Source organism: Sturnira hondurensis, unplaced genomic scaffold (genome assembly GCF_014824575.4).
Source record: "Sturnira hondurensis isolate 20B ecotype Veracruz unplaced genomic scaffold, ASM1482457v3 Scaffold0004474, whole genome shotgun sequence".
Taxonomy (NCBI): Eukaryota; Metazoa; Chordata; class Mammalia; order Chiroptera; family Phyllostomidae; genus Sturnira; species Sturnira hondurensis.
In genome coordinates this window covers 16,713,245-16,738,107 of record NW_028077105.1, presented here as the reverse complement: position 1 = coordinate 16,738,107, position 24,863 = coordinate 16,713,245, and the positions used below count along the sequence as shown (strand labels likewise).

Genomic DNA, 24,863 nt, shown 5'->3' with positions numbered 1-24,863 from the left:
TTTAATCCATTGACAATAAAATGGGACTCCCCACTCTAAGTAGTTTTCCTAAATGTGGAAGGTCTGGTAAATAGATGTCCTCTATTAACTCTCAAAGGACCATTAGACGAAGATGTCTCATCAAAAACAATCTACTTAAGTATGAATAATACCCAAAGAATGGCAACTAAAAATTCCAGGCATTATACTAAGAGAAAACTCTTCCAGTATAGATGATACTGTAAGAATTAATGTTCTCTCTGAATTTAACTAACCAAGTAGTCATTTCATTCACAACACTTAAAAAAGTGATGGTTTATGAACAGCAAGCAGTAAAATAAACCTTTATATCACTCTTGTTTAGTAAGTATAAACAGTTCAACAATCCTTTACATCTGTTAAAAGTTCTCCCTTTCCCAACAATGGTAGTTAAGCAACATAGGTTATTCCACATTGCATGTTGATGAATCAAGCAAAGGCTCCTCAGAACTTGTGTGTAGTGCCATAAGTTTTTATTTACTGATGATTTACGGGATAGACTTTGTGAAAAACTATGATACAACTTGGTATGCCTTTCTGTTCTCTACTCTCCTTTTCCCTTGTATTTGTGGCCCTATGGTCTCTTGACACTTCCATATTCTCCTTTTACGTTCCCAGAATGCCCATCAGAGGGCAGGAACATGGGGTGTAACTGATCAGAGCTCTAAAAATCTTTTTCTTATTCTAGGACTTCCCAGTTTGGAAAGGTAGGAAAAAGACCCAGGTGCAGCCCAAATATTCAGATTTTCCAAGCAAAGTGTGTGCAAATTGTCTTCTTGCCCTACATTTTGTATCTAACAGTGCCGTTTTGCCCCAACGCAGATACTGCCTAAGAGCCAGATTTCCAAAATGGCTTTGCTCCTTTAGAGCTGGCACCAGTCTATAACACTAATTTATTTACACTGCAATCCACGCTTCTCTCTACCGCAAATATTATACAGTACATACATAGAGCTAAACCTAATGCATACAGCCGAGTCGCCTCTGCTAAACTCGGTAAAACCGGCATAGCCGTTGGACTGACGCGAAAAGAAAACCACAAGCAAACTCTAGAGTCAGGCATCAAGGATCACACCCTCCCACCGCCGATGCAGCCGGGAGCACACCTCCTCGCCTCGGCCACGCCTCCCGCCGACACAGCCTTGGCCACGCCCCTCAGACCCCCGACTCGCTCGGGCCACGCCCGACGTGTGGCGCGGGAGCCGCCGGGCCGGGGGGCGGGGCCTGCGCTGCCCCACCCCCCGCCGGCGGCACGGCGGCGGCCTCCGCGAGGGCCTCCCAGCCCGTATTCCACTCACTTTGTTCACCGCCTTTGTCCTAATCCACACCAGCAGGTGGAGCCGCAGTTAAAGTTTCCGAGTCCATTTCGAGAGCGGGAGCCCTTCTTGCTTGCTGCGGAGGCCCTCGCTGGAGGAGGAGGGTCAGAGCTCCGGTGCAGCCAATCGCGAACAACGCTGCTAGTTATCAGAGCAGAATGGGCTGTAGTTTAGTGAAATAGGAAAGCTGCAAAACACTGTGGAGTGTTCCCGTGTAAATAAAAAGAGGAAAAAAAAGTTTCTCAAGTCGCAGCTGCACGACGTTGGGCCGGCGCCGGGGCGGGGGTCTGTGCTCTCCCGAACGGCCGCGCGTTGGACTTTACTGTGCCGCAACAAGCCCCCGTTCCCATTGTTTGTGTTCTTTTCAAAATATGGCAAAGGTTCAGGTGAACAATGTAGTGGTGCTGGATAATCCTTCTCCTTTCTACAACCCATTCCAGTTCGAGATCACCTTCGAGTGCATCGAGGACCTGTCTGAAGGTGAGTCGGACTCGCGCTCGCCGCCGGGCTGTCAGTTGCGGGTTACAGACGTTGAAAGTTTCCCGGGCCGGGCCTCGCGCGGGCGGCCGGTGCTTGACACCGGGCGAGCTGCGAGATCCGGGCTCGGCTCTGCGGAGGGAAACTTGAAGTTGATGGACGACTGCTGCCGAGGCGCGGGAGGCGTTCGGCCGTAGCCCGGGTGCCTGCCGCGGCTCAACTTGCTAGGAACTTATTCGAGCGGAGGTAGCCATGTTGTCAGCTTTGTCTGGCGGGCGGGCGACTCGCGAGACCCGCACTCGCGCCGTCGGCGTTGGCCGGGGGTCGCGCTGGGCTGGCCCCGCGCCGGGAACAGCCTCCTTGGTCTCCGTGGCCCCGACGGGAAGGCTGGGAAGGGAGAGATGTGTGTGGTCGCGCTGGCGAGTTAGCACCGGAGCCATCTTATCCAGAGCAGAGAATTGGGCCACCGACCCCGGCGTCACGACGCCTCTTCTCCGCGGGTGACGAACACGGCGCCCCGCCTGCCCACCTTCCTACCCCTGAGTGGAAAGGCGAATCCATTTTTAGAGCTTGCAGTGGAGTTGCCGTACTCTCCTGGGTGGCCATGCCCGGCGGCTTTGGGGAGGAGAGCGAGGCTGTCCTCTCGCTGATTTCTGGCTCCCTCGACCAACCAGCGGGGGAGGCGGGCGCAGGCTCGGCGCTGCGAGCCGGGCGCCGGCGCTCCCCGGGGGCCGCGGGTGCTCCCTGGCCGGCACTTCCCGGCGGGCGCTCGGGATGCTCTGGGCGCAAAGGATGCTGGCGCGCAGGCTCGCTCGGACCAACGTGGACTCTTTTTCCTTAATGACTGAAATCTTCTCTCTCTCAGGAAGAAAAATATTGCTAAGCTAGAAAGTTACATTTAACCCAAGAGCAGAAATAAGTAAAACACTTAATTAATTCCCAGGATTAAGTAGTGTGAAAGAAGACTTTACTTCAAGAACGTGTTGAACTCCAATTAAAATTAACTCCACATCCAAACACCCTGAACATAAAACACAAAAATGAGCTAGGAAATAAAAGGTAAAGTTCTAATGGCAATTCACAAATTTTTAGTACTTTTTCTAAGTACGTTTTAAAGTATTCAAAAACATTTTTAATATGTGGAGTAATAAATATTTAGGAAGCTGAAATTTCCAAGCTTTTATCTTTGCGATTTTATTAAATAAGTCAGTGCTTTATTTTTGAAATTTGAATGGGGGAAAGTTTAATTTCATCAGTGGTAGTTTTGCAAATTAAATAGGGGGACATACATCTTTGGATTTACAAACTCATTTAATATGTACATATAAAATTACTGCACTGATCAAAGCATATGAGACATTTTCACTTTAACAACTAGTTTTTTAAATTTCTATGAAATGTATTTTAGGTAGGGTGTTAATTTTGTAAATTATAAAAATACACTTAATAAACTTTGAAAAAATTATACAGACATGAAGTAACAGTCCTCTGTACTCAGTGCCTTCCCCATCTCTTACTCCTGTAAGTAACCATAGTTAATATGTTAATCTGTGCTCTTCAGTTTAAATATATTTATAAAGCAATATGCACATGTATAACATTTTGAAGGGTATTTCATTTGTTAAACTAACTTCTAAATAGGCCATTGATAATAAAATTAAAGGGGAATTTTCTTACTACTTTGAAACCACTTGATTACTTTCCCATAGTAATACTATAAGCATTTCAGTTACCAGGTCCATTTTTTTCATACTCAAGTGTGTTATTTTTCCATCTTATTACCAACTGCATATAAAAATGGATGAGTGCAAGCAAAATCATTGATCAGTTCATCCTAACTTATACTATGGTGTTTTTTTCTCAAGTGATAACTTCCATTTTAGGAGCCAATTCTGAACAAGGAAGATAGATGACTCAGGATGTTGTTACAGGGCCTTAATATTGGATGGTTGAAACCTGCTATTCATGGAAGAATTGTTTCACTTTTAACGGAAATTTTACAGTACTAATGTCAAGAATACCTACTTCTCCTTGTAAATTTCACCCCTCCCAGGCACCTAGACTGGCCTAGATTGGGCATTGTGTGTGTGTGTGTGTGTGTGTGTTTTCTTTTCAAAAGCTAAAGCTGAGTCACACCAAAACTGCAAAGGAATCTTTCAAAAAGGTGCCATGCTTGTGTACTCCACCTACAGGCTGGGTGATTTAAGGAAAATACTTTTATACTACTGCAGTTTTTTTAAAAAAATCTATTCTTGAAATGAAACTACAAGAAAATTTTTCACTTTATAATTTGTCTCAAGTCTCAAGCCAGGGGTCGGCCAGTATTTTTCATACTTGTCAGCAGTTTCTTCTCCCCGCAATTTTTAAAACTTTACTATAAAAGCTTTGCTTCAGGAAAAAACCTGTGAGGAATATTTGCTTTTAAAATAATTTAGTTGTTCCCAATATGCCTACATGTCAGTGGAATACTTACAATGTACCAGAATTGAGCATGGTGCTTCATACTTTAAAACTTGAGGCTTGTTCTAATTCCCAAAGACTATATACTGTTGGGTTGGCCAAAAAGTCTATTACATTTTTTCCCATGTGATGGCCCTAGTAGTGTTTAGTTGTCTTTAACTTCATTTGAAACAATTTTGTTAGACTGTATTGTGACAGCTGTCATACCAGCTTGCATTAAAAAACTTACAAAAATTCATGATTTTTTGTGAAGCATTTTAATACTGAAGATAGAATAAGAAATGCAACATTTTCATTATGCTTTATTATTTCAAAAGAGGTAAAAACACAATAGCAACACAAAAAACATTTGTGCAGTGTATGGAGAAAGTGCTGTGACTAATCAAACGCGTCAAAAATAGTTTGTGAAGTTTCTCTGGCCTAGTAATTCATTGCTATGGGGCTGTCTTATGCATTGGAAGATGTTTAGCAGCATCCCCGGCCTCTACCCACTAGAAGCCAGTATCGGGAGATAGTCAACATACTCACATATCCAAATCAATAAAGTTAGTGGTGAAAATGAAAAACGTGTCTTTTACAGAAAAACATAATGGACTTTTTGGCCAACCCAATACTTGCTACTAGACCACAGGTTTTTTAAGAGTTTCTTTGATGACTGCCCCACGCCCAACAGGATTACCCTGATTAAGTGAAACTAGTTAACTTTTAAAATTAACTCCTTCAACTGATAATCTGTGCAAAGCACCTGACCCTTTCCCTTATTCCAACATGGGGCAGGGGAATGAAAGCTACGTTTTTTTGTTTTTAATTAAGGATAAAAATGATGCTAATATATAAATAGGTACTAAGAATTTGAAACTCAATAGTTACAGCAAGCATTCCTTAAACATAAAAAATTAAGGTACAGGTATTCCCTAGGTTACAGCCTAGATTATCTCCCCATGACTAGTAAGGGAAGAATTTTATGTTCTCAGTTACATTTTTGGACAGAGCCCAGGCTTTTGCAGAGATAGCTTGGATTCTGATTCTTTGATGAATTTGGGTAGATTACTTGGCCTTTCAAAGCCTCAACTTTCTCGTTTGCATAAAAGGTATAATTAAATTCGTATGATAAAGCTGTTGAAGTTTAAACAGTAGGTGTGAAGTGGCATGGCCAATGCCCAACACATAGGTATTTTAGAAAAGGTTTATAAATCAAGACTGTGTCCCTGTCAAACCACAGGTGCCAACTTAAAACAATCAGGAGGCCAAGAACACTATATGTAGAGCTATGAAATGAAAAAATATGAAAACCTCCACATGAGAAGTCCTAGTCTTATCCTCACTTGGCTAGTTTAACAGGCTCACCCCCTCAAAAACAGTCCCACCACTTGGCTTTTGGGTGACCTACCTCACAGGTTTTGTAACCTTTACTGAGTCTTCCTCATCTCCCTGGCCTCTCTAACTTTGGACAGCCCCAAGGTTAGCTCCCTAGGAATCTTACCTATTAAATATTTAAAAGGTTTCACATGTTGACAATTTCCTAACTTCATTAGATATCTTTATTATTTCCACTTGATATCTAGTAGACATCCCAAACTGCCTATGTCTAAAACTAACTCCTAATTGCTTTCCTCCCCATCCCCTACTGGCCCCCCAAAGTGACTCTTGCTCTCTTATCCTCAAGATTTCCCTAGAATGTGACTGTTTTTCACCCCCATGGCTATGTATGGTCCAACCCACGATAACCTTGCCTCATTTGTTGAAATACCCTGTTTCTTCCCTTGCCCTCTTACAGTTTGTACAGAACACAGCAGCCAAAATGATCCTTCTGAAATGAAAGTTAGATCATGTCACTCCTCCACTCAAAACCCTCCAATGGCTTACCATGCCACTTAGAGTAAAAGCTACAGTCTTTATGATGGTCTTGAAAATTTTGCAGAATCTGCCCATACCCCTTACCTCCCATGTCCTGGTGGGTAATTTTCCCCTTTGCTCATCCTGTCTTAGTAGCCTTACTTTTTCTTGCCAAGCATGCTCCTACTCCTGGGGCTTTGTATTTGCTGTTCCTTCTGACTAGATATTCGTATTGCTTGTTTCTTCTCTTAATCTCCATAAATAAATAGACAATCTGTTAGATGTCAGATGCAGAACTCTGGAAATGCACTAGAAGCTGGAAATAAATTGGCCTAGTTTAGGACATAGCCATGATATAATGCGTCTTTAGAAAATGACTACTGACTTCAAAAGAGAAAGTACAATATAAACCTAGAGGAGCTTTAGTTGTATGAACTGCAGTTTATAAATACCACATGAATAAATAGTGCTGATACTATTTCTGATATCTACTTAGGGAACAAAAATACCTACACAATTACACAAAAATGGCAACACTTGGTGGCACCAACTAGATTCTCCACAAGTGACCCAGAAACACTCGCCTCCTCTGGGAGGGCTGATGCAGGCTCAGGGCAGTAAATACAACAGCCAGGCCACACACTGCTGAACACACTGAGGGGCCCAGGCGGTCTCAGATGACTTGTATTTGTGAGTTTATTCCTTGCCCTGCCAAAGAGGAGGCTCCTTCAGAGGAGAAGTGATTTTACTGTGTTCTCACAGAGCATGCTGTAAAAGGTGCTCAATCAAGTCCGAACTACATACAATGACTGAATTACATAATATGTCTTGGGTTGCACTTTGGGTGTGTCTTGTTCTTCCTTGTGCCTTTTCCTACTCTATATTCTCACGTGGCAAAAGGATTCTTGGTTTTTTTCTTCCCAATTTAAAAAATGTATGACACAAAAGGGTGCATTTAGGAAGAAAACTGGCTCTGGCCCTTTAACAGTTGATGAGGTGAAGCCCCCCCCCGAACCACAGGGAATTTGGCCAATGATTTTTCCACTTTGGAGCTCTTTGATGATTGGGATGTGTGCAACATAGTATGGAGCAATTCAGTAAGTTAAAATATGACTTGAATAAACTGGGCGGGGGGTATGATTCCATAGCCAACACATTTGGGAAATGACAGATAAAGACATTATTGGTTTTTACTGCATGTCTCAGAACACTACTCTGCCAGTCTGCTTATGAATCCTCAAGACAAGGGTGAAGCATTTCCCCTTTTGGGCCATGTTCTGTTGTTTTTGAGGAGCCCTGCCCAGGGACTGGCGTTTCACAGAAGAACATTCTGAGAAACTGGTACAAAATGTAAGAATTTCTTAAGGAGCCGTTCAGTGCCTTCCTGTATTTTCTGCTATAAAAAGCCATTTTTAACAGCCAATAAATGGCTAAGTGGACATTAAAAGGATTTTTGATGTCATCTTGTAATTAATGTAATTGCTGAAAATGAAATAATGTTTTGCTTTTTAACCCTAGACTTGGAATGGAAAATTATCTATGTGGGCTCTGCAGAAAGTGAAGAATACGATCAAGTTTTAGACTCTGTTTTAGTGGGCCCTGTTCCTGCGGGAAGGCATATGTTTGTATTTCAGGTAAGGCTATTCTTGGTCAATATGTATGCCAAATATGCTGATTAACGGACTGTCTCACACGGTTCTTAATCTTTCCTTTGGGTTAAATCACTCTTTTGCTGCTGCATTCACTTTTTATCTGCTTCTCTCATGCTTTAGAACGTCTCTGTGTTATAGAGGAAGGCCACCTCTTGATTTTGTGTGCTGAGACAGGTCAATGTGACGTTTACTTCAGAAATTGCACAGCGGGCACTAAACCTTATACTGTGTTATGGCACACGAGATCCTTTGGGGCTTTTTCTCTGAGTACTCCCTTGGTATCAAGACTTTCAGGGAGGTAGCTATCCAGCAGCCCAAAACAGGGATTCACAATGTATTCTACCGACTGGTGTGGTTATATGTATGGAGCTTCACTTTATGGTTGCAGCTACTACGAGTGATGGTGATATAACCAAAACAACTTTATTTTAGCATAATCAGTAAGTAATATAGGTTAACAGATATGTTAGAGATCTATTCTGATCTTGGGTCATTAGAATTGAAGTCTAGTTTACACAAGAATCTAATCTACATATTTTGTAAAGGATTACTGTTACAAGTCTGCTGTTTACTTTATGTGAGGGCAAATTCTAATGTACATTACATTCGCAGGTACCAGTGGCAGTACTTGGGTCTGTGGCACACTTCATTGCCTTCTGTGTTCCAAAGTTACTCCTTTTAATCCATTTTAAATTGTTGTGTAAAACTATCCAGTCACTTTCAAATTATCCATGATTAGAGGGAGATATTTATAATACTCAAACGGTAACTAGCCACAGGTTTTTAAAAAATTGTTAGTTTTGTTGCAAGTGTTTCTCCAGCAGAGTCCCATCAGTTCAGTAGAGTCCACGGAAGAGACTTCATCCAGAGAGAAAATGAACTCTTCCTATCCCTGATTCTCCGTGTTCTCACTTCACAGATGGGACCAATTTAAGTGAATAATGCTGCTCAGATATCTCATGACATATGGGCCAAGACTCACTCAAACCTATGGTGTCTTTAGAGCTGCTATCATTCCCTTTCCTCTCCTAAATAGAATTATTCAGAATTTTGGTGTCTTACCTAGCCTGGATGCTTTTTTAAGATTTTATTTATTTATTTTGAGAGAGAAGGGAAGGGAGAAAGAAAGAGAGGGAGAGAAACATCGATAGGTTTCCTCTCATATGTGCCCCAACCAGGGCCGACCCTGCACCCCAGGCATGTGCCTTGACCTAGAATCAGCCTTTTGCTTTGCAGGATGATGCCCAACCAAGTAAGCCACAGCAGTCAGGCCTGGGTGCTTTTTATTAAAAAGTGACAAGTAATTTATTGTACCTAAACCATTAAAAAAACCCTCAAATATATTTAAAGTGCTGTTAACCTGGGTTGTGTGAGTACGAAACCTTGGCGAAACACGTGGGTGGGTACCAGAGAATGAGTGTGTAGGGGAAATCACTGCAGTTATGGGCCTGCTTCTAATACCGCTTCAGTGCTTATTAGACACGTGTGACTTTAGACAGGTCCCCTAACCTCCTTTAGTCACCTATAAAATGTGGAGACATGCTACCACATAAGAATGTAATGAGGACTAAAGGAGGACTAAAGCAGTCAAGTACAATCACTGACAAAAAAAAAGTGCCCTATTTCTATATTTAGAACTAAACTTTCATTCTTTTAGCTTCTTGAAATTGTTTGTTATATGAAGAAGCAATCTGCTTTGATCCACAAGCCTGGAGAACCCGTACTTCATTGATGATTGTTCATGATGTATTGGGTTGGCCAAAATGTCCATTTAGTTTTTGCATAAAATAAAAGACCCATCTTTCCATTTTTCACCAATAACTTTATTGATTTGGCTATTTTGAGTATGCCAGCTCTCTCCTGCATGGTATAACATTGATTGTTCTCAATTAATGTCTCAATTTGATCACTATCAACTTCAACTGGTCTACCCGACCATGGAGCATCATCTAGCAAAAAATCTCCAGCACAAAACTTTGCAAATCACTTTTGACACATTTGATCAGTCACAGCACCTTCTCTATAAATTTTTTTTGTGGGAATCTTTTTTTTTTTTTGCATTTCAGTTGAGTCTTTGCCTTTCTTGAAATAAGAAAACATACCAAAGATGCCCTGGCTGGTGTAGCTCAGTGGATTGAGCACGGGCTTGCAAACCACACGATTGCGGTTTGATTCCCAGTCAGGGCACATGCCTGGGTTGCAGGCCAGTTCCCAGCAGGGGACTCACGAGAGGCAACCATACATTGATCCTTCTCTCCTTCCCTTCCTCTCTAAAGATAAATAAATAAAACTAAAAAAAAACATACCGAAGATGTTGCTTATCTTCTTCCATCTTCAATATTAAAATGGCTGCACAAAAATTCACCGATTTTGCTAAGTTTGTTTCTTTTTTAAATGCAGTAATATGAAAGCTACCACAATACAATCTAACAAAATTGTTCCAAATGGAGTTAAGGCAACTATTAGAGCCATCTTAAAGAAAAAAAATGAACTTTTTGGCCATCCCAATGGTAAGAAATTTGACATGCAGTGAGTGATATGCCACTGCACATCAAGAGATTTTTATGCCACTATGAAAACTTGTAAATAAATCCCTTATTTTTAAAACAAACCCTTAAAAATATTTTGTTTATGTTGTTAAGAATATTCCTAAGCTTTGGCTTACCGTGCTGTAGAAAAAATATTAAAAAATCTTTGCTTCTAGTGGTTTTCCACTGGTTTTACCTTGGTGGCAGTGCACATGTTGCCACAAAGCAACAGAAGAAACGTGATTTAAATCATATGTTCAGCCTATATGTTTTACAGAATGTACCATTATCAGCAGAAAAGTACTAAAATTCAGGTTTTGTTTTGTGCTTTAAATCAACTACCATAGTAATGTCCTCATCTGCCCTGATTTTGCCTCTCAGAATAAACGTGCTTCTCGAGTGTCAAAGCTAGCCTAAGATGTCCACGCATCTGCCTAGAACTGCTGATTAGAGTCAAAGATCTCTGCCTATGACTTCTCCATTCTAAAGGATCTGAGAGGTTTACAGGTTTTTCTACTTGATTTTGCTCAAGCTGAAACCTTTGGCAAACAAATTTTAAACCACAAACATGCCTAGAACCAATTTGCTGAGAGGATGGGAAAAACTGGGGCAAAGTCTCCCTATCAGCACTGAACTATCTCTATTTCCCGTCCGTACCCACTTCCAGGGAAGCTCTCTGGGTACCCTGTGAGTAACCTAACACCTCTGTGGAGGGATTCTCAGGACAGACCCTCTCTGTCCCTTTTTGATATCTTTTCAAAGAGATCATGAACCAATTCAGGGCAGAAACTGAGTTATTAATGAATTTCAAAATGGTAGTATATTGTGTGTTCAGAGCTGTGCCAGACATGAGATTATAAAGATGAACTGGATGGGACTCCTGCCCAAGATGAAGCTTATAATGGCAGGCAAGCTCGAAAGCTGTAAACCTATTTATGTTGGTAGACATTTGTTAGTGGAGGATTTATGAATATCATGAGTGCATAAAAATATTGCTATTCTAACTTTTGAATTAGAAAGGGCTTCACTAGGAAAGATACATTTGGGGCAAACTTTAAAAGATTAATTTATCAGGCTATTCCCCTATTAGGGAAAGGACAATTTAGGTCAAGGAAACTATATGTAAGGCAGAGACATGAAAGATCAGTGCGTGTTAAGGGACCCGTGTGATTCTAGAACAAGAATAAGATGTGTTAAGTTAATGGAGTGTGAATGGAGATGCTGGTTGAAGACAAATTGTTAAGAGCCTTACAAATGAAGTTAAAGAACTGAGATTTTTATCTTAGAATTGAGGTTAATCATTTGAAGTTTTAAAACCTGGTAAAGGAACAGGAGTTGCATGGAGCTTAGGTAGCTAATGCTGGCAACAGTGTAAATGATAAGCTAATTTTGGTCTGAAAATTATGACTGGAAAAGTTACAATCAATAAGACTATAGATCTGTTTACTGTATTTTACGAAAGGTTTTATAATGGAATATTCCATAAACCCTCATCCATGACAGCATGCTGTAGCCAGAGCTGTTTTAATCCAGAAGTAGTGCTGCTTTCAAGTACTCAGGGTACTTAAGTAGACTGCGGAGAAAAATGTGAACTGTATTTTCTGGCTATAAGTCAATCCCTAAAATAAACGTTTGCTTTCCCCACTATAATTCTCAGGCTTTTGTTGATGTGCCCTTAACTTATGGTACTCAAGGTAACCAAAATTCTAGTCTTTGTTGCAGTTAACAGCCTTTTATGATGTTTCTTTTCTTTTAAAATTATTCTAGGCTGATGCACCTAATCCAGGACTCATTCCAGATGCAGATGCAGTAGGTGTGACAGTTGTGCTAATTACATGTACCTATCGAGGACAAGAATTTATTAGAGTTGGCTATTATGTAAATAATGAATATACCGAGACAGAATTAAGGGAAAATCCACCAGTAAAACCAGACTTTTCTAAGGTAATGTTCTGACTATTCCTTTCTAATATTTTTGCTATGTAGTTTTTTAAGCAATTGCCATTTCATAGTACACCATGAAAGTGACTGTGAGACAAAGTAAATTTGAGGTCCATGTGCCAGCTAGGTAAACTAATAATCATGGTTCCATTACCATGGATGAACTCAAACTCTCTCTCCAGATGCGTCATAAGTATTAATAATTAATATTGGTCAGGCACGTTGAGTCTGTTGGTTTAGGAAATGGAAAGTGCCTCCTGTAAGAAACAGACCTTTGTTTGCGGCTGTCTTTATGGCATTTTCCATACATCATGATTCTGATCATTTCAATCTTTAGCACATTCAAATTCATGTTTGTTATACTGATTTTTCAATGATATTTTTGTTTGTAACTCTTCCCAAAATTGTGTGTGTGGGGGGGCAGAGTTTTGCATTTGTTTTTCATATGGGTGCTGTTTTCTCAAAACAACTACCTATATGCCTTGTTTTATGTGCTGTCCTTAAAGGTTAAACTAAAGGTCTTAAATATTCCTGGTGATGGAAAACAGCTTAGCTTCCAAGGGAGAAGCTGAAGTCTATAATTCAGAGTTTTAAAAAATAATTGGTACTTTATGATTTCCTTTGGAAACTAACAGTTTAGTAACTGGTGATTTTTGAAGTTGAACACAACACTATCTGCCAGATTATATAAGAAAACTTACGGGGGTGGGGAAGGAATAAGACTAGAACGTTTTTTATGGTGGTGTAGGGACCTTCCATTGATCTAATTTATTAGTTACCTGCATGGCACCTTGTATAGAAAAAAAGAGAAAAAGCTACAATACTGTTTTTAAGAATGAACCATAATAATTAAAAGGTAGGAAACCACTAACAAGAGGTTATATTTAGGGGAATTTTTCATTTTCCTTGAATATATTACTTAAGAGATACCACATCTATCTAAAAAGCATATTAGTTTGTTAAAGAAAGCATCCTATGAAACATTCACCTTCGAAAAAGAAGAGATTCTCTCCCTTTCATAAAACAGAAGTATTGAGGATTTAGATATTTTCTTAGATAGTATTATAAAAGATCTGGGTTAATTCCCTCAGATTCTCCTGATCTTATTTCCATTAGGCTAAGTAATTTCTTTGCTGCAGCCCTCATCCTTGTTTATAAGTTATGTTTTAGATGCTTTGACATATCATGTCTTTGTATGTGTATGAATTTAGCCCTTTGCAGTATTAATGTAAAGAACCATTTTATTAAGCTTCTGTTTGTACATGGTGATCTAACTTTCTTAGTGCTTACCATTGATGTATTTCCTTCTTCCTATAGCTTCAAAGGAACATTTTGGCATCTAATCCCAGAGTCACAAGATTCCACATTAATTGGGAAGATAACACAGAAAAACTGGAAGACGCAGAGAGCAGTAATCCCAATCTACAATCACTTCTTTCAACAGATGCATTACCTTCAGCATCAAAGGGATGGTCCACGTCAGAAAACTCACTAAATGTTATGTTAGAATCCCACATGGACTGCATGTGACCACCTGCCATCCCTTTAGTACAAACTAAGCTATAAAAACACACAGAACTATTTCCCTGAAATCCCGTAATTCATAGTCACTAAGACATAATGTGAAGAATTTGTTTTAAAAACATCCTGTAGAAAGTTTATAAGAAAACCAGTATTTGAGCAAATTGTGGAATATAAATACAACTATTTTTAAGTAATTTTTTCTCTAATGTGTTATTTTATTTGTTCTGAAACTAATCTGATTAAAACATATATTCTTTTCTTCTCCTATATATGTAATTAAAGCCCTTATAAAGAAATATAAATTATTAGACCAGATTGTAAAGATGTCTTAGCCTCTTGGACAATAATCTTTGGACCACAAAGTGTACTGGCCTTCAAAAGAACACAAAGTACACTTCAACTAAAATGTTTCTTCCTGTAATAACATAGTTTGGTTTAATTAAGGAGTGAATTTCCTTTTTTTTGGCATATCCTCTAGAATTTCTTTAAGACTAAAAATGCAACTATATGCTAAGAACTTTAGGATCTGATTTTTCAGGCCATCTTGAAGCGTGTAATAGTATGGCTACTGTTACAGTTCACATAATGTTAGACAGCATTCAGTTTTGTTTCTAAGATAATAACAAATGCAGCTAAATCTTTTAAAGTCTTTTGGCCATGGTCTTTGTTTTTGTAAGAGTTTAGGACATAAGAACACTTACTGAACCATACACGTCATTATCACCCAAAGAGTCAACATGTAAAAAGCAGATACACACTCCTTCAGTTTAAGGACAGGGGTATATTATGACTTAGGTCAGTTCATTAGCTTTATGATAATATTATAAACCTAACTCTTTAAAATTTTTTTCATAGTCCATCGGTTGGCAGCATTGATGCAAAAAACAGTGGATGTGGGTAGGTATGTAAGCTTAATCATAACAGATAAGTTACTATTTTGGAAATATATATATATTTTCACACACGTAGTGCCCTTCTCCTTAGCCCCTGAGACTCGTGCAGAATAAGATTAGGCATTTTTGTAGTTGACATATTCTAGATAGCTTTTCCAGATAAGTTTTTTAAAAGCAGTCTTGGAAAGGGATTCATTAACTAAATGGACCAAAAGGTTCTTTTTCTTTGATAAGCGCTAGGTCCTTCCTCAGAAAGTTTCTTATGCCCCATTAAATTAAGTGTAGAATATTCTCATGACTCTTGCTGCTAAGTAAGACATCAGCCATATGATGCAGAGTTATGCAGTGCCTTCATATCTAAAACTTTTATACTGTACTACACTTTTTAAAACTTTCATTTTGAGGAAGGGGAAAAGGGTATTTGTCTGAATATGGAATCTAAGTTGTACATATTTCCTGTCATTCTAAAAGAGTGAATTTGTGAAGCAAAATTTTGCTAAATGTTAAAGCTTGAAATTTAATATATCAGATTATTAAAATACTGTCCACTAACTAGTTCACAGACTTGAAAAATAAAATACATCCTACTGTTAAAACTATAAAGAAAATTTTCTTTTTTGTCTAATTGCAATTAAAAGAAAATGTTAAAATATTAAAAATAAAGTAATACTTTTCAACAAAGAGCTCAGTGATTAATATAACAGAAACAAGATATGTGCTTGTTAGAAATAAAGCATATATAACCCAGATTACCAGTAAAGCATTTCACTGCTGAGTTTTTATTCTGGTAGATTCTACTGGTTTTTATTGACAACCAAGTGTTAGGTTTTCACTGTAAAGGGACAGCCAATTTTCACAAAAGCCTCAGACTTCAAAACTATTATTTTTCAGTAAAAAAAGGTATGTTCTATAAAATAATTTTAATATTTAAAATTTAAATAGGAAGTTTAGAATTCAAAATGAGGAACAAAGAAACCCATTTAGCCTCATTTATAGACGTAACTGAATTACAGTGAGGAGGTTTGGAAATGTTTTTCCCCCTTTTGATCATAGTAAATAGCTATGTCCGGGGAATATAAAAGGAACAAATGACTTACACCACGGAAGAGACAGGAGAGGGGTCGGAAGAGAGGAGAATATCATCTCAGCTGAGAAAGCATTCAGAAGGTCTGAGGAGCATACATGCACTTGTTCATTTTTAACCTCATGTAATCTTAGGTTTCCATGTGGTCAGAACCCTCTGGTTTTAAGATCTGGGGTTTCTAATTTTACGAAGAAGTGGCAGCAGTTTTCAAAACTTCACTGTAACCCACGGTAAAAATATTTTAAAATTGTAACTCCATAACACGAGTATATATTTATATTAAGAGTTTTCATGAAAATGCCCCCTTATTGTGCACCTTTACTATTTGCAGTAATTCTGGTATGTTATTGATTTCATTCTGAAAGTGCTGGTTTTGACTCACTGAATTGACTTGTATGATTCTCTACTGAGTTGTGATGCACAGTTTGAAGAAGGGGCAGTCTGGCTCTTTTGGTAGATGTAAGTGGCAATAACTTTTTTGTAGTTCTAAAATAACTTATATTCCCTCTACCTGTCTTTTTCCCTCATACTTGGATTATGATCTTGGCACTTAGAAAAGGGCAAAGTGCTAATACAGTGAATCAGTAGCCATTCACTCTAAAACTGTCCGAATACTCTGGAATTACTAGTAGCTCACGAGATAACAGACTCATTTCTTGGCACTCCATTTTTATGTCCAATGTTTCCTAGTTAGGAAACATTCCACATTACTACTTGGGGATCACCTTTATTGTTTGTTGCTATCATTTTATACAGCTCTAGAACACTGGAACATAAGAATTTTAAAATATATGTGAAATGTTCTTTATATTCTTGCCTACTTCCCTTCCAGTATCTTGAAGCTGATCTGTGCCTCTCAAGTCACAAACCCTTTCTTGTCAATTCTTAATGTACTGGTCAGTTACATTCCAAAGCCGGAGAGCATCTCAGAACTGAGCTGTCATTATAGAGGACCATTACCATTAATAGATGCTTTATGATAAATTTAAAATACAATCTTCTCAAATTTGAGCATAGGCCACAGATGTTAGGCTTCCCTAAAAAGTAGTAAATAACATTTACAGAATGTGTAAAATCAAAGGCCTATTACAGAATAACAGAAGAAATATTGTCCCTAGTGACTGTGGCATAAAAAACAGAATAGCATCAAAACATGTTTTTTAAAATAATTTTTTCTTAAAGTCACTTTGTCATCAAATCTTGAAATTCTATCTGCAAAGGCTTTTAAATGTACTTGTTGAAGAATTATTACAACATATGAATAAAACTCCACACTGCAATGATGAAAATACACTGTGCACATACCAAGGTATTTTCTACCTAAGAATTTTCCATAGGAGTTACCGTTGCCTGTGAGATCTATGAGCATGGAAGTGCCCTCAGCTTGACCTCATCTATCTATTTTATGTAAAGTAAGACTTCTTCCCCTCCTCTATAATTTATTTCAACATTCTGTTTGCTGTATCTTTAAAGAATGCTAGGGAAAACATACTTCTTCCTGCATAAGTAAGTTTGAAGGTAATCACTAGAAGAGAATAAGAAAACTGAACAGGATCATTCAAAACTAAGATGCAAAAAGATATATGGAGTAAGTTTTTGTAAAATAAGTAATGGTGGAACTTATAAAATATTTTCTTAGTGCTATAAAAGACCTGCTATATGTTTCCTTAATTTTTGGCAGTAACTCTCAAAAATTAGCTTGAAATTCATGTCATTGTAGGTACTTTTCCATCGTTCCAACATGCCATGGTTTTGGATTTGATCTCAGAGCATATATAGGAACAACCAATGAATGCATAAATAAGTACAACAAACTGATGGTCTCTTTCTCTACCTCTCCCTTCTCTATCGCTACAATCAATAAATTAAAAAAGAAAAAAACACATTGTGTTAGCTTCTGTAGTGACATTAAATAAAACTGTCACGTAAAATACCTGCACTAGTAGATCCGATTCCTGTGGTGAGCACAGATCTTGGTGTAATCTTTGCTGCATATTTGAGGAATTGAGATTTCCCTGTGCCAGGGTCCCCAACCAGTAAAAGATGAGATTCACCTAGGACAGAGCAAATAATGTAAAACTTTAAATTTCTATGAAAAGACCCATAAACGAGTGTAATTAATCAAAAAGAAAAATGGTTCATTTGTATTTTATATAGTGTTTCTGCTATACACTTAGGCCATTTGAGGAACAATTTGACTAGAGTATCTTTAGAAAATTTAACCATCATCATAACAACCTTAAATAGTTTTTGAATGCAACATTTAAAGTCAGTTCTTTTAATAGATTCTGTGCTATTTCTAGATATTCAGGCCTATGTTTAACATTTTAAAAAAATTTATAAATTTTCTGATTTTTTATTTAAGCACCTTTTTAAAAGCAGGACTTTATAAGTGCTTTATATAACTATCGCATCATTTATTTGTATTTTTTTAAGACTTTATTTTCTAGAGAGGAGAAGGGAGGAAAAAAGAGAGGAAGAGAAACATCAGTGTGTGGTGCCACTTGAGCACCCCCCACTGGGGACCTGGCCCGCCACGCAGGGACATGCGCTGACTGGGAATCAGACTGGTGACCCTTTGCTTTGCGGTCTGGTGCTCAATTCACAGAACCACACTAGCCAGGGCACTATAACATCATTTATGATTCTAACAGTTAAGTGGAAACCTTTCATTGTATGAAAATTTTTAGTTTAATGAAGTATCTATCTTAAAAGTACTCTTATTTTTCAAATGTAACACACATGAACATGAATATATAGGGGTGTGTACTATCTCACTGATCAAACAAACTTCTTCAGTAATATTTGAGTATTTTCTAAGTGTATTAATAGTAAACTCCTATTTAGGTGCAGCATTAAGCAGACTGCCTTGCAAACAGTAGCTGATCAAACACCATACACATAAGCCCAATGACACTTACTAGTCTACATTGTACTGCCTGGATTTAGAGTACCTGCTAACAGCATGACTGACAAGAATGTACTTGTATTTTTTTGGTTTAGGTTATTATGGTTATTATGGCTCTCGTATGGCCTACACGAAGACCATAATAAACCTTTATGCCGGATTCAGGTCACTTAAGGGTGTTAGCTGCAAAAGAGCCTTCTGCCATTTGGACATAATTACATACTTAGAGTAATCTTTGCCTCAATGCATGAACTACAGCAGCACCACATGGCAGGTGGCACCTTTGCAATCCACCAGCAGAAGGAGAATCAGCAGGCAGGTGACTTGAGAGCAGCAGTCTGAGAGCAACACACTGACAGTCACACATGGAGAGACACTGGCTTGGAGCCATTAAAAAATGCTATTTCTAATCTTTTCCTCTTTAAGAGAGATTGTGGAACTAGTAAAAAACCACAGCCAATAACAGAAATATAAAGATTTTATTTTGTGGCACCCTGAGAGGGTAGAGCAAAACTACATATAATCATTGAAAAACTTAGGATTTCTTTTAGTCTTTGGAATTCTAGAAAGTAGCTCCTGATATATAGATGCTGGGCTAAGTATTATTAGACAACCAGACAACTGTCAGCTTTAAAACATTACATTTGGAAAATGAAGCTCAAAAGCAATTTTTATTTAGGAAAAAACATTCTAGCTTTTCTCCTTATATGTGTTGCTATTTCTCAGAAATGTTAAATAGGCACTGACCTCTGACTCGTGTTCCTGTGGCATCAGTCCTTTGGATCCCACCAGCCAGCACCATGGCCACAGCCAGCTTTACTAGGTACATCCCAAAAACCTGAGGGCATAAGCTGGCCAGTATTTCATTCCTTCCTAGGAAAGGCAGAAGGATTACAAGTTATAACAACAGTTTTCAAGAAATCATAACAAAAATTTCCTTCCTACCCTACCTTCCTATAATACTCCATCACCTAAAATGATTAAGAGGACCATTTCCAAATGACTAAAAGGAGTGAATAACTTAGTTCCCCTTATTAATGTCATAAGATGAAAAGTCTGCTTTATTCCTGGTGCTATCTATTTAAGTTTCTATAAATTTATCACACTTTAGAGGGGTCAGAAAAGAATCTCCTTTTCTCCTTCATCAGGCTAACATTATTCCTTAAAAAATAACATTGGCTGCATTTTCTGTACAGTAATTTCAGTAAAATTACTGTATAAATAAAAAGAAAGTGTTTGATCTCAGAACAGTGAGTTGGATTGTGGCAGCCAAAAACCTTTAAATACAGATACTTGGAGCTTCTCCAGAGGTGTAAGAAAAGTAATAAAATCAATCCACCCTGTGAGACAGTTCAGCATATTGCTCTCAGCCACAAATGGCAAACACAAGGCCCTGAGGCCAAATACCTCCCTCCACCCGGTTTTATTGGCTGGCATCTTGTTTCTACTGGGCAGCAGCTGCAAGCTCTTGCTTAACTGTTACGGAGTAGTTAGTTACATTATACGGTCCCAAAATTACATTTTATCAGCCCTTCGAAGGCAACTGAGGTTGATGCACCCCGCCCTCCCTGTGAAAATGAGATGACATCCCTCCTCTAAGCAGTTTTGTAAATTCAGTTTTATTAAGAATAAGTTACTAGGGTATCAGGATACTAAAATCATCATAAATTTCAACTCTAGCAATCAAAGCTGGAGGTCTTAGATCCTTTGGATCATGTGCTTTAATTTAAATACCAGAATACCAGTTTTTCAGTCCAAGACTCTGCTTATCCCATCCATGAATAAACTTGGTATTTCAATCGGTTACCGGCCTAACCACCCAACAGAGGAACCTATGAGATTCTAACACGCCTTTCTTGAGCCTCTCTTAATTTACAAGGAATTCACTACTGTGATGGTACTGTGTTTATGTTCATGTTACCAGTGTTAATGTCCGCATGCTGATAACTAATTTGCATGTTTCTTTTATACTTATGTCAGTTTGTACTCATGTTTAGTGATAGCTGTTTTGAGGAGGAAAATAATCGTACAAGTACTCCTTTAGCTCATGGTTCCAGTTCTAGAAACTTTCCTGTGCAACAAACCACCAAAGAAGGGAAAGGGACGTCCTCTACAATGTACGGCCCAATACACGAAGGCTACTTTTTGTACTGAATCAAAATTGACTCAGTGGCATTAGCTACAGTGTTATGACCTGGGCTGGCAGAAATGGTGAAAAAAGAAGGGAACCAAAAAGGATTAAGTAAACCTTGGAAGGAAGTTCATTAACTCATTAACTCCTGAGGCAGAAAAGCCCAGAGGAGAAAAGATGAAGTCCTGGGATCTAAGCAGAGAAGAGCTGGCAGCAGGCAGATAAATTCTGACCAGAATCTGCAGATTACACGTACAAGTAAAGAAGGAAGAGCCCCCCAAAGCAACTGGCTATTGGGAGACATCCAGGCCAAAACTAAACCAACGAGCCAGCTTTGCTGAGTAAAGGTGGACTCAGTGACTCTCATATGTCAGAAGCCTGGATTCAAATCCTGGTACTACTACATACTAGCTGTCTGACCTTGGGCAAGTTTCTTAACCTCTCTGCCTCCATTTCCTTACCTGTAAAATGGAGGCAATAATGGTACCATATAGAATTATCAAGGATCAAAGGAGTTAGTAAGTGTACAGCTCAAAGAACAAACAATACCTGGCACAGAGCAGCAGCTATATATTTAACTGTTAACTATTATACATTACCCACATTACTTGTGCTTATTTCTGAACTTAAGACTTCCTTACCCTGTAGTCAACACAAAGGATATAGTACAAAGGCAGGTCTCAAGTGCCATTCCCCTAATTTGTTGTCTAAAGTTGAAAAACTTGATTTTTTTGGATCGTGACTATAGAAGTTCCCATGGCTACACCATGGAAGAAAATGTGTTAAAATGGATACTAGCTCCCATCCTTCCCTCCCTCCCTCCCAAATTTCTGGTTCTAGACCATGTCAATTGTGTGGCTATGGCCCTCAGCTACCCGAAGAAGAGGACTTCTCAGATCTAAGATAATAGGTCACTCCAGAGTGGGCTGACGGCCCAACGGACTCCAATCTCTGGGTTTGGGTTTCTATCCAGTATCTAAGCACCAGGGTCCTGCAATCCCTGAAGTCACTGTAAATCAGAATAAAGCCTGTGGCTCTTCCTAGTCAACACCCACAGTATCAGGTCTTAATGAAGCAGGTCAATCTCCAAGAGCTAAGCACTCAAGCTTTAGACTAGCTGGCTTTAGATTGCCAGTCCCTGGCTTTAGACTATCAAAATGAAGCTACCCTGTCAGATATAGATCCTCACCTTCATCCACTCTACCCACAACACACACATATACTTCATTCTTCTCACCTGAGGCATTTTATTTGCACATATATATGATATCCCTAGAAAAAGAATCTCAGGATGTCCCTCCCCTCTGTGTGTTTTCATCTCTCTTCTTCATGACCCATGATGCCTGCTGAGGTTGCCAGCACAATGAAACCAAACTGATGGGATGGAAGCAGGTTGTTTTGCCATTTTTCTAGATCTCTGAGTTGCACATCAAATCTGGGGCTGATTACGTGACATTTGGTTAACCTGCCCATGAAGTTCACAACAATTTTTCCAGCTCTGTGATCATCAATAATTTCAAACTGCAACCATGCTTCATCATTAGTTAGGCACCAGACAATGCTACAGCACCGCCTGATAAGGACCTGGCGTTTGCCTTTGTTTGGGGCATTGTGGACCCTTTTGAGAGCATCTGGCAGGACGTTTGTGTGCACCATTACAGGAGCATGGAAAGATGGTGGAAAGAGCTTAGCATCACAAAAAATTTTTGTTGTGAAGACAAAACTTATTTTTTTGCATCTCTCCATCCCTCATCATCTCTTTTCTACTTATCTCCTATTTTTAAATCTTCAGAATAGCGTGAACATGCCCATATAATTTAAAGGATATCTGAAAAGAAAGAATGGCTTTAACTTTAATAGAATGAGGTGTCATAATAAGATGAGTTTTGCCTATTAAAGGAGGAACTGTATATTTAACTGGTAAAGAAGGTAGAAAATTCTGAAGCTATTTTGGTATAGCACAAGATGTTAAAACACATAGACATAAAAGAAAAATCTCTTGAAATTTGGCCTGTCTTCAAGATCTCTAAATAGAAAGGGCGGTGCCAGAAAAGGGTTTCAGGTGAGACAGTGGCTAGAGGCACTGACTGACACTACTGTCCTATGAACTGAGTCACTGAGTTATGGAACATGTAAGCCTGCCCCCCCAATCACAGACAACATGTTTAACTGCTGAATGAAATGTTATTGATGGTTATCAGCTTATGCCCTTAATCACACACCTGCAAAGGGATCACTCTTGTAGTGTTCCCAAAAATCTTCAAATTCCTTTCGGACCTCCTCATCCAGGATGATCCCTGAAGACTGCTCATTATTGACTTGCACATAGTTGGCTTTCAGGACTATCTCCACTTCACAGCGCACATCTTGCTGAAGGGGCTTCCACCGTTGCATTACGACCCCATAAACAGTGAGGTCATCACCTGGGGAAAAGCACGAAGTGAGTCCAGCAATGGCATCCTACATTTTGGGTACAGACTCGCATGACAAAGACTAGAGCTAAGACACGAACCACTTCCTGACCAGGATGTAGAGTGTTGTACACTCATCTGACACTCGTTCAGAGAACAATTTGGGATCAAAAACCATTGGGCTACTGATTTTTTAAAAACAGGTACTTGTATCTGCACAGCTCAAGCTAAAGTCAGCATTTTTTCTTAATGTGTCACACCAAATTATTATTTCACTGGGAAAATAGTTTACTGGATGATTTTTTTGTCATTATTACACTGAATGAAATGTTTATCCTCTCAAAATCTCTAGCCATATAGTCTCATTTAAAGAAGTGAGAACTGCAACCAAAAGGTTAAACTATAATCAGTCTACTGTCAGGAAAGAATATTGTGATGACTGATACTAGTTTTAGTTTTTCTATATATTACTTTTACTTAACACATTTGTTAACATTTAATTCACTGCCTTTTTTTAGTGAACAACAAAAAAAATGAATGAACCAAGAAATGAATGAATGAATACCTGTTCTACATTAAAGCAAGTTTGAATAGACTATGAAAGCCCAGCACACCACCCTGCTTATTCCTTTGTGGTTGGTTCTCTGACAGACAAAGTAGTAAACTTTTATACATTTTTGTAAAGACGACTTGGGTAGTTTACAGAAGTCTTTTCCTAACACTGACATCTATGCTTATTATTATATATAATTCAATGCATCAATAACAAGTCTTCTGGATTGAGCGCGGGCCTGTGAACCAGACAATCACGGTTCGATTCCCAGTCAGGGCACATTCCTGGGTTGCAAGCCAGTTCCTGGCAGGGGCCAGTTCCCAGCAGGGGATGCACAAGAAGCAACCATACATTGATGTTTCTCTTCCTCTCGCTTTCCCTTCCCCTCTCAAGATAAATAAAATAATTAAAAAAAATAACGTCTTTTTTTGTTTTGTTTTTGCTTTTTTAAAAAAGATTTTATTCATTTATCTTTAGAGGGGAAGGGAAGGAGAGAGGGAGAGAAATATCAGTGTATGGTTGCCTCTGGTGTGTCCCCTGCTGGGAACTGGCCTGCAACCCAGGCATGTGCCCTGACTGGGAATTGAACCACGATCGCCTGGTTCGCAGGCCTGGGCTATACCAGCCAGGGCAATAACAAGTCTTTATAAATGCACGGCATTCAATATTTTGGTACTGGAGAAAAGCACCCCCACCAAAAGACATAAACCTAATCCTCAAAGAGTTCGATCTTGTTGAACAGAAGATGTTGGACATATTCCAAAGCCAATCCTGTTTATGTCTTACACAAAATATTGTCTCTGAACTTTATATCTAAGGCTGTGTAAAATATATATTTGCTGATACAAAATGCCTTATACTCTCTAAATTTCAATGTGCAACATGTAATCCAAAGAGCTTTTGATTTTCTGACGTGTTCTGCAAAATGCTAAATGTATGGAACTGACGGCAGCAATTCACATAATAAAAAGCCAACTTCTAGCCAAATGAAACTTCATTGTAACAAACAAATTAAATAGGTGCTTTATAAATTTTCAAGATTCTTCCTGAGCTACTTCCTGGATTGTTTCCAAACCCAATCAAGAATAACAATCATTTACTATATTGTCTGCTCCAAATTTTTTAGATGAA

The 24,863-nt window shown here is 38.8% G+C and overlaps 3 protein-coding genes across 6 annotated transcripts in view; 1 reads left to right on the top strand and 2 right to left on the bottom strand.

The window, feature by feature from the left end:
* The window catches only part of MCM9 (minichromosome maintenance 9 homologous recombination repair factor), a 72,799-nt gene that overhangs the window by 37,336 nt on the left and 10,600 nt on the right, over nucleotides 1-24,863 (bottom strand). For all 4 annotated transcript variants that reach the window (XR_005066443.1, XM_037045857.1, XM_037045855.1 and 1 more), the window contains 3 exons: nucleotides 22,991-23,191; nucleotides 19,385-19,510; nucleotides 17,664-17,783 (listed from right to left, as the gene is read on the bottom strand). Coding sequence is in view for 3 of the 4 variants with exons in the window: in XM_037045857.1 (XP_036901752.1) it covers nucleotides 17,664-17,783; nucleotides 19,385-19,510; nucleotides 22,991-23,191 (447 nt within the window). In the remaining variant the exon portion in view is untranslated. The remainder of the gene's footprint in view (nucleotides 1-17,663; nucleotides 17,784-19,384; nucleotides 19,511-22,990; nucleotides 23,192-24,863) is intronic.
* Nucleotides 1,307-15,207, top strand: ASF1A (anti-silencing function 1A histone chaperone). Its single transcript, XM_037045858.1, has 4 exons — nucleotides 1,307-1,814; nucleotides 7,626-7,741; nucleotides 12,055-12,231; nucleotides 13,546-15,207. Exons 1-4 carry the CDS (start codon nucleotides 1,706-1,708, stop codon nucleotides 13,756-13,758), a joined length of 615 nt encoding a protein of 204 aa, XP_036901753.1. The 5' UTR covers nucleotides 1,307-1,705; the 3' UTR covers nucleotides 13,759-15,207.
* On the bottom strand, nucleotides 22,083-22,424 carry LOC118986751 (40S ribosomal protein S15a-like). Its single transcript, XM_037045859.1, has one exon. The coding sequence runs from the start codon at nucleotides 22,422-22,424 to the stop codon at nucleotides 22,083-22,085; it is 342 nt and encodes a 113-aa protein (XP_036901754.1).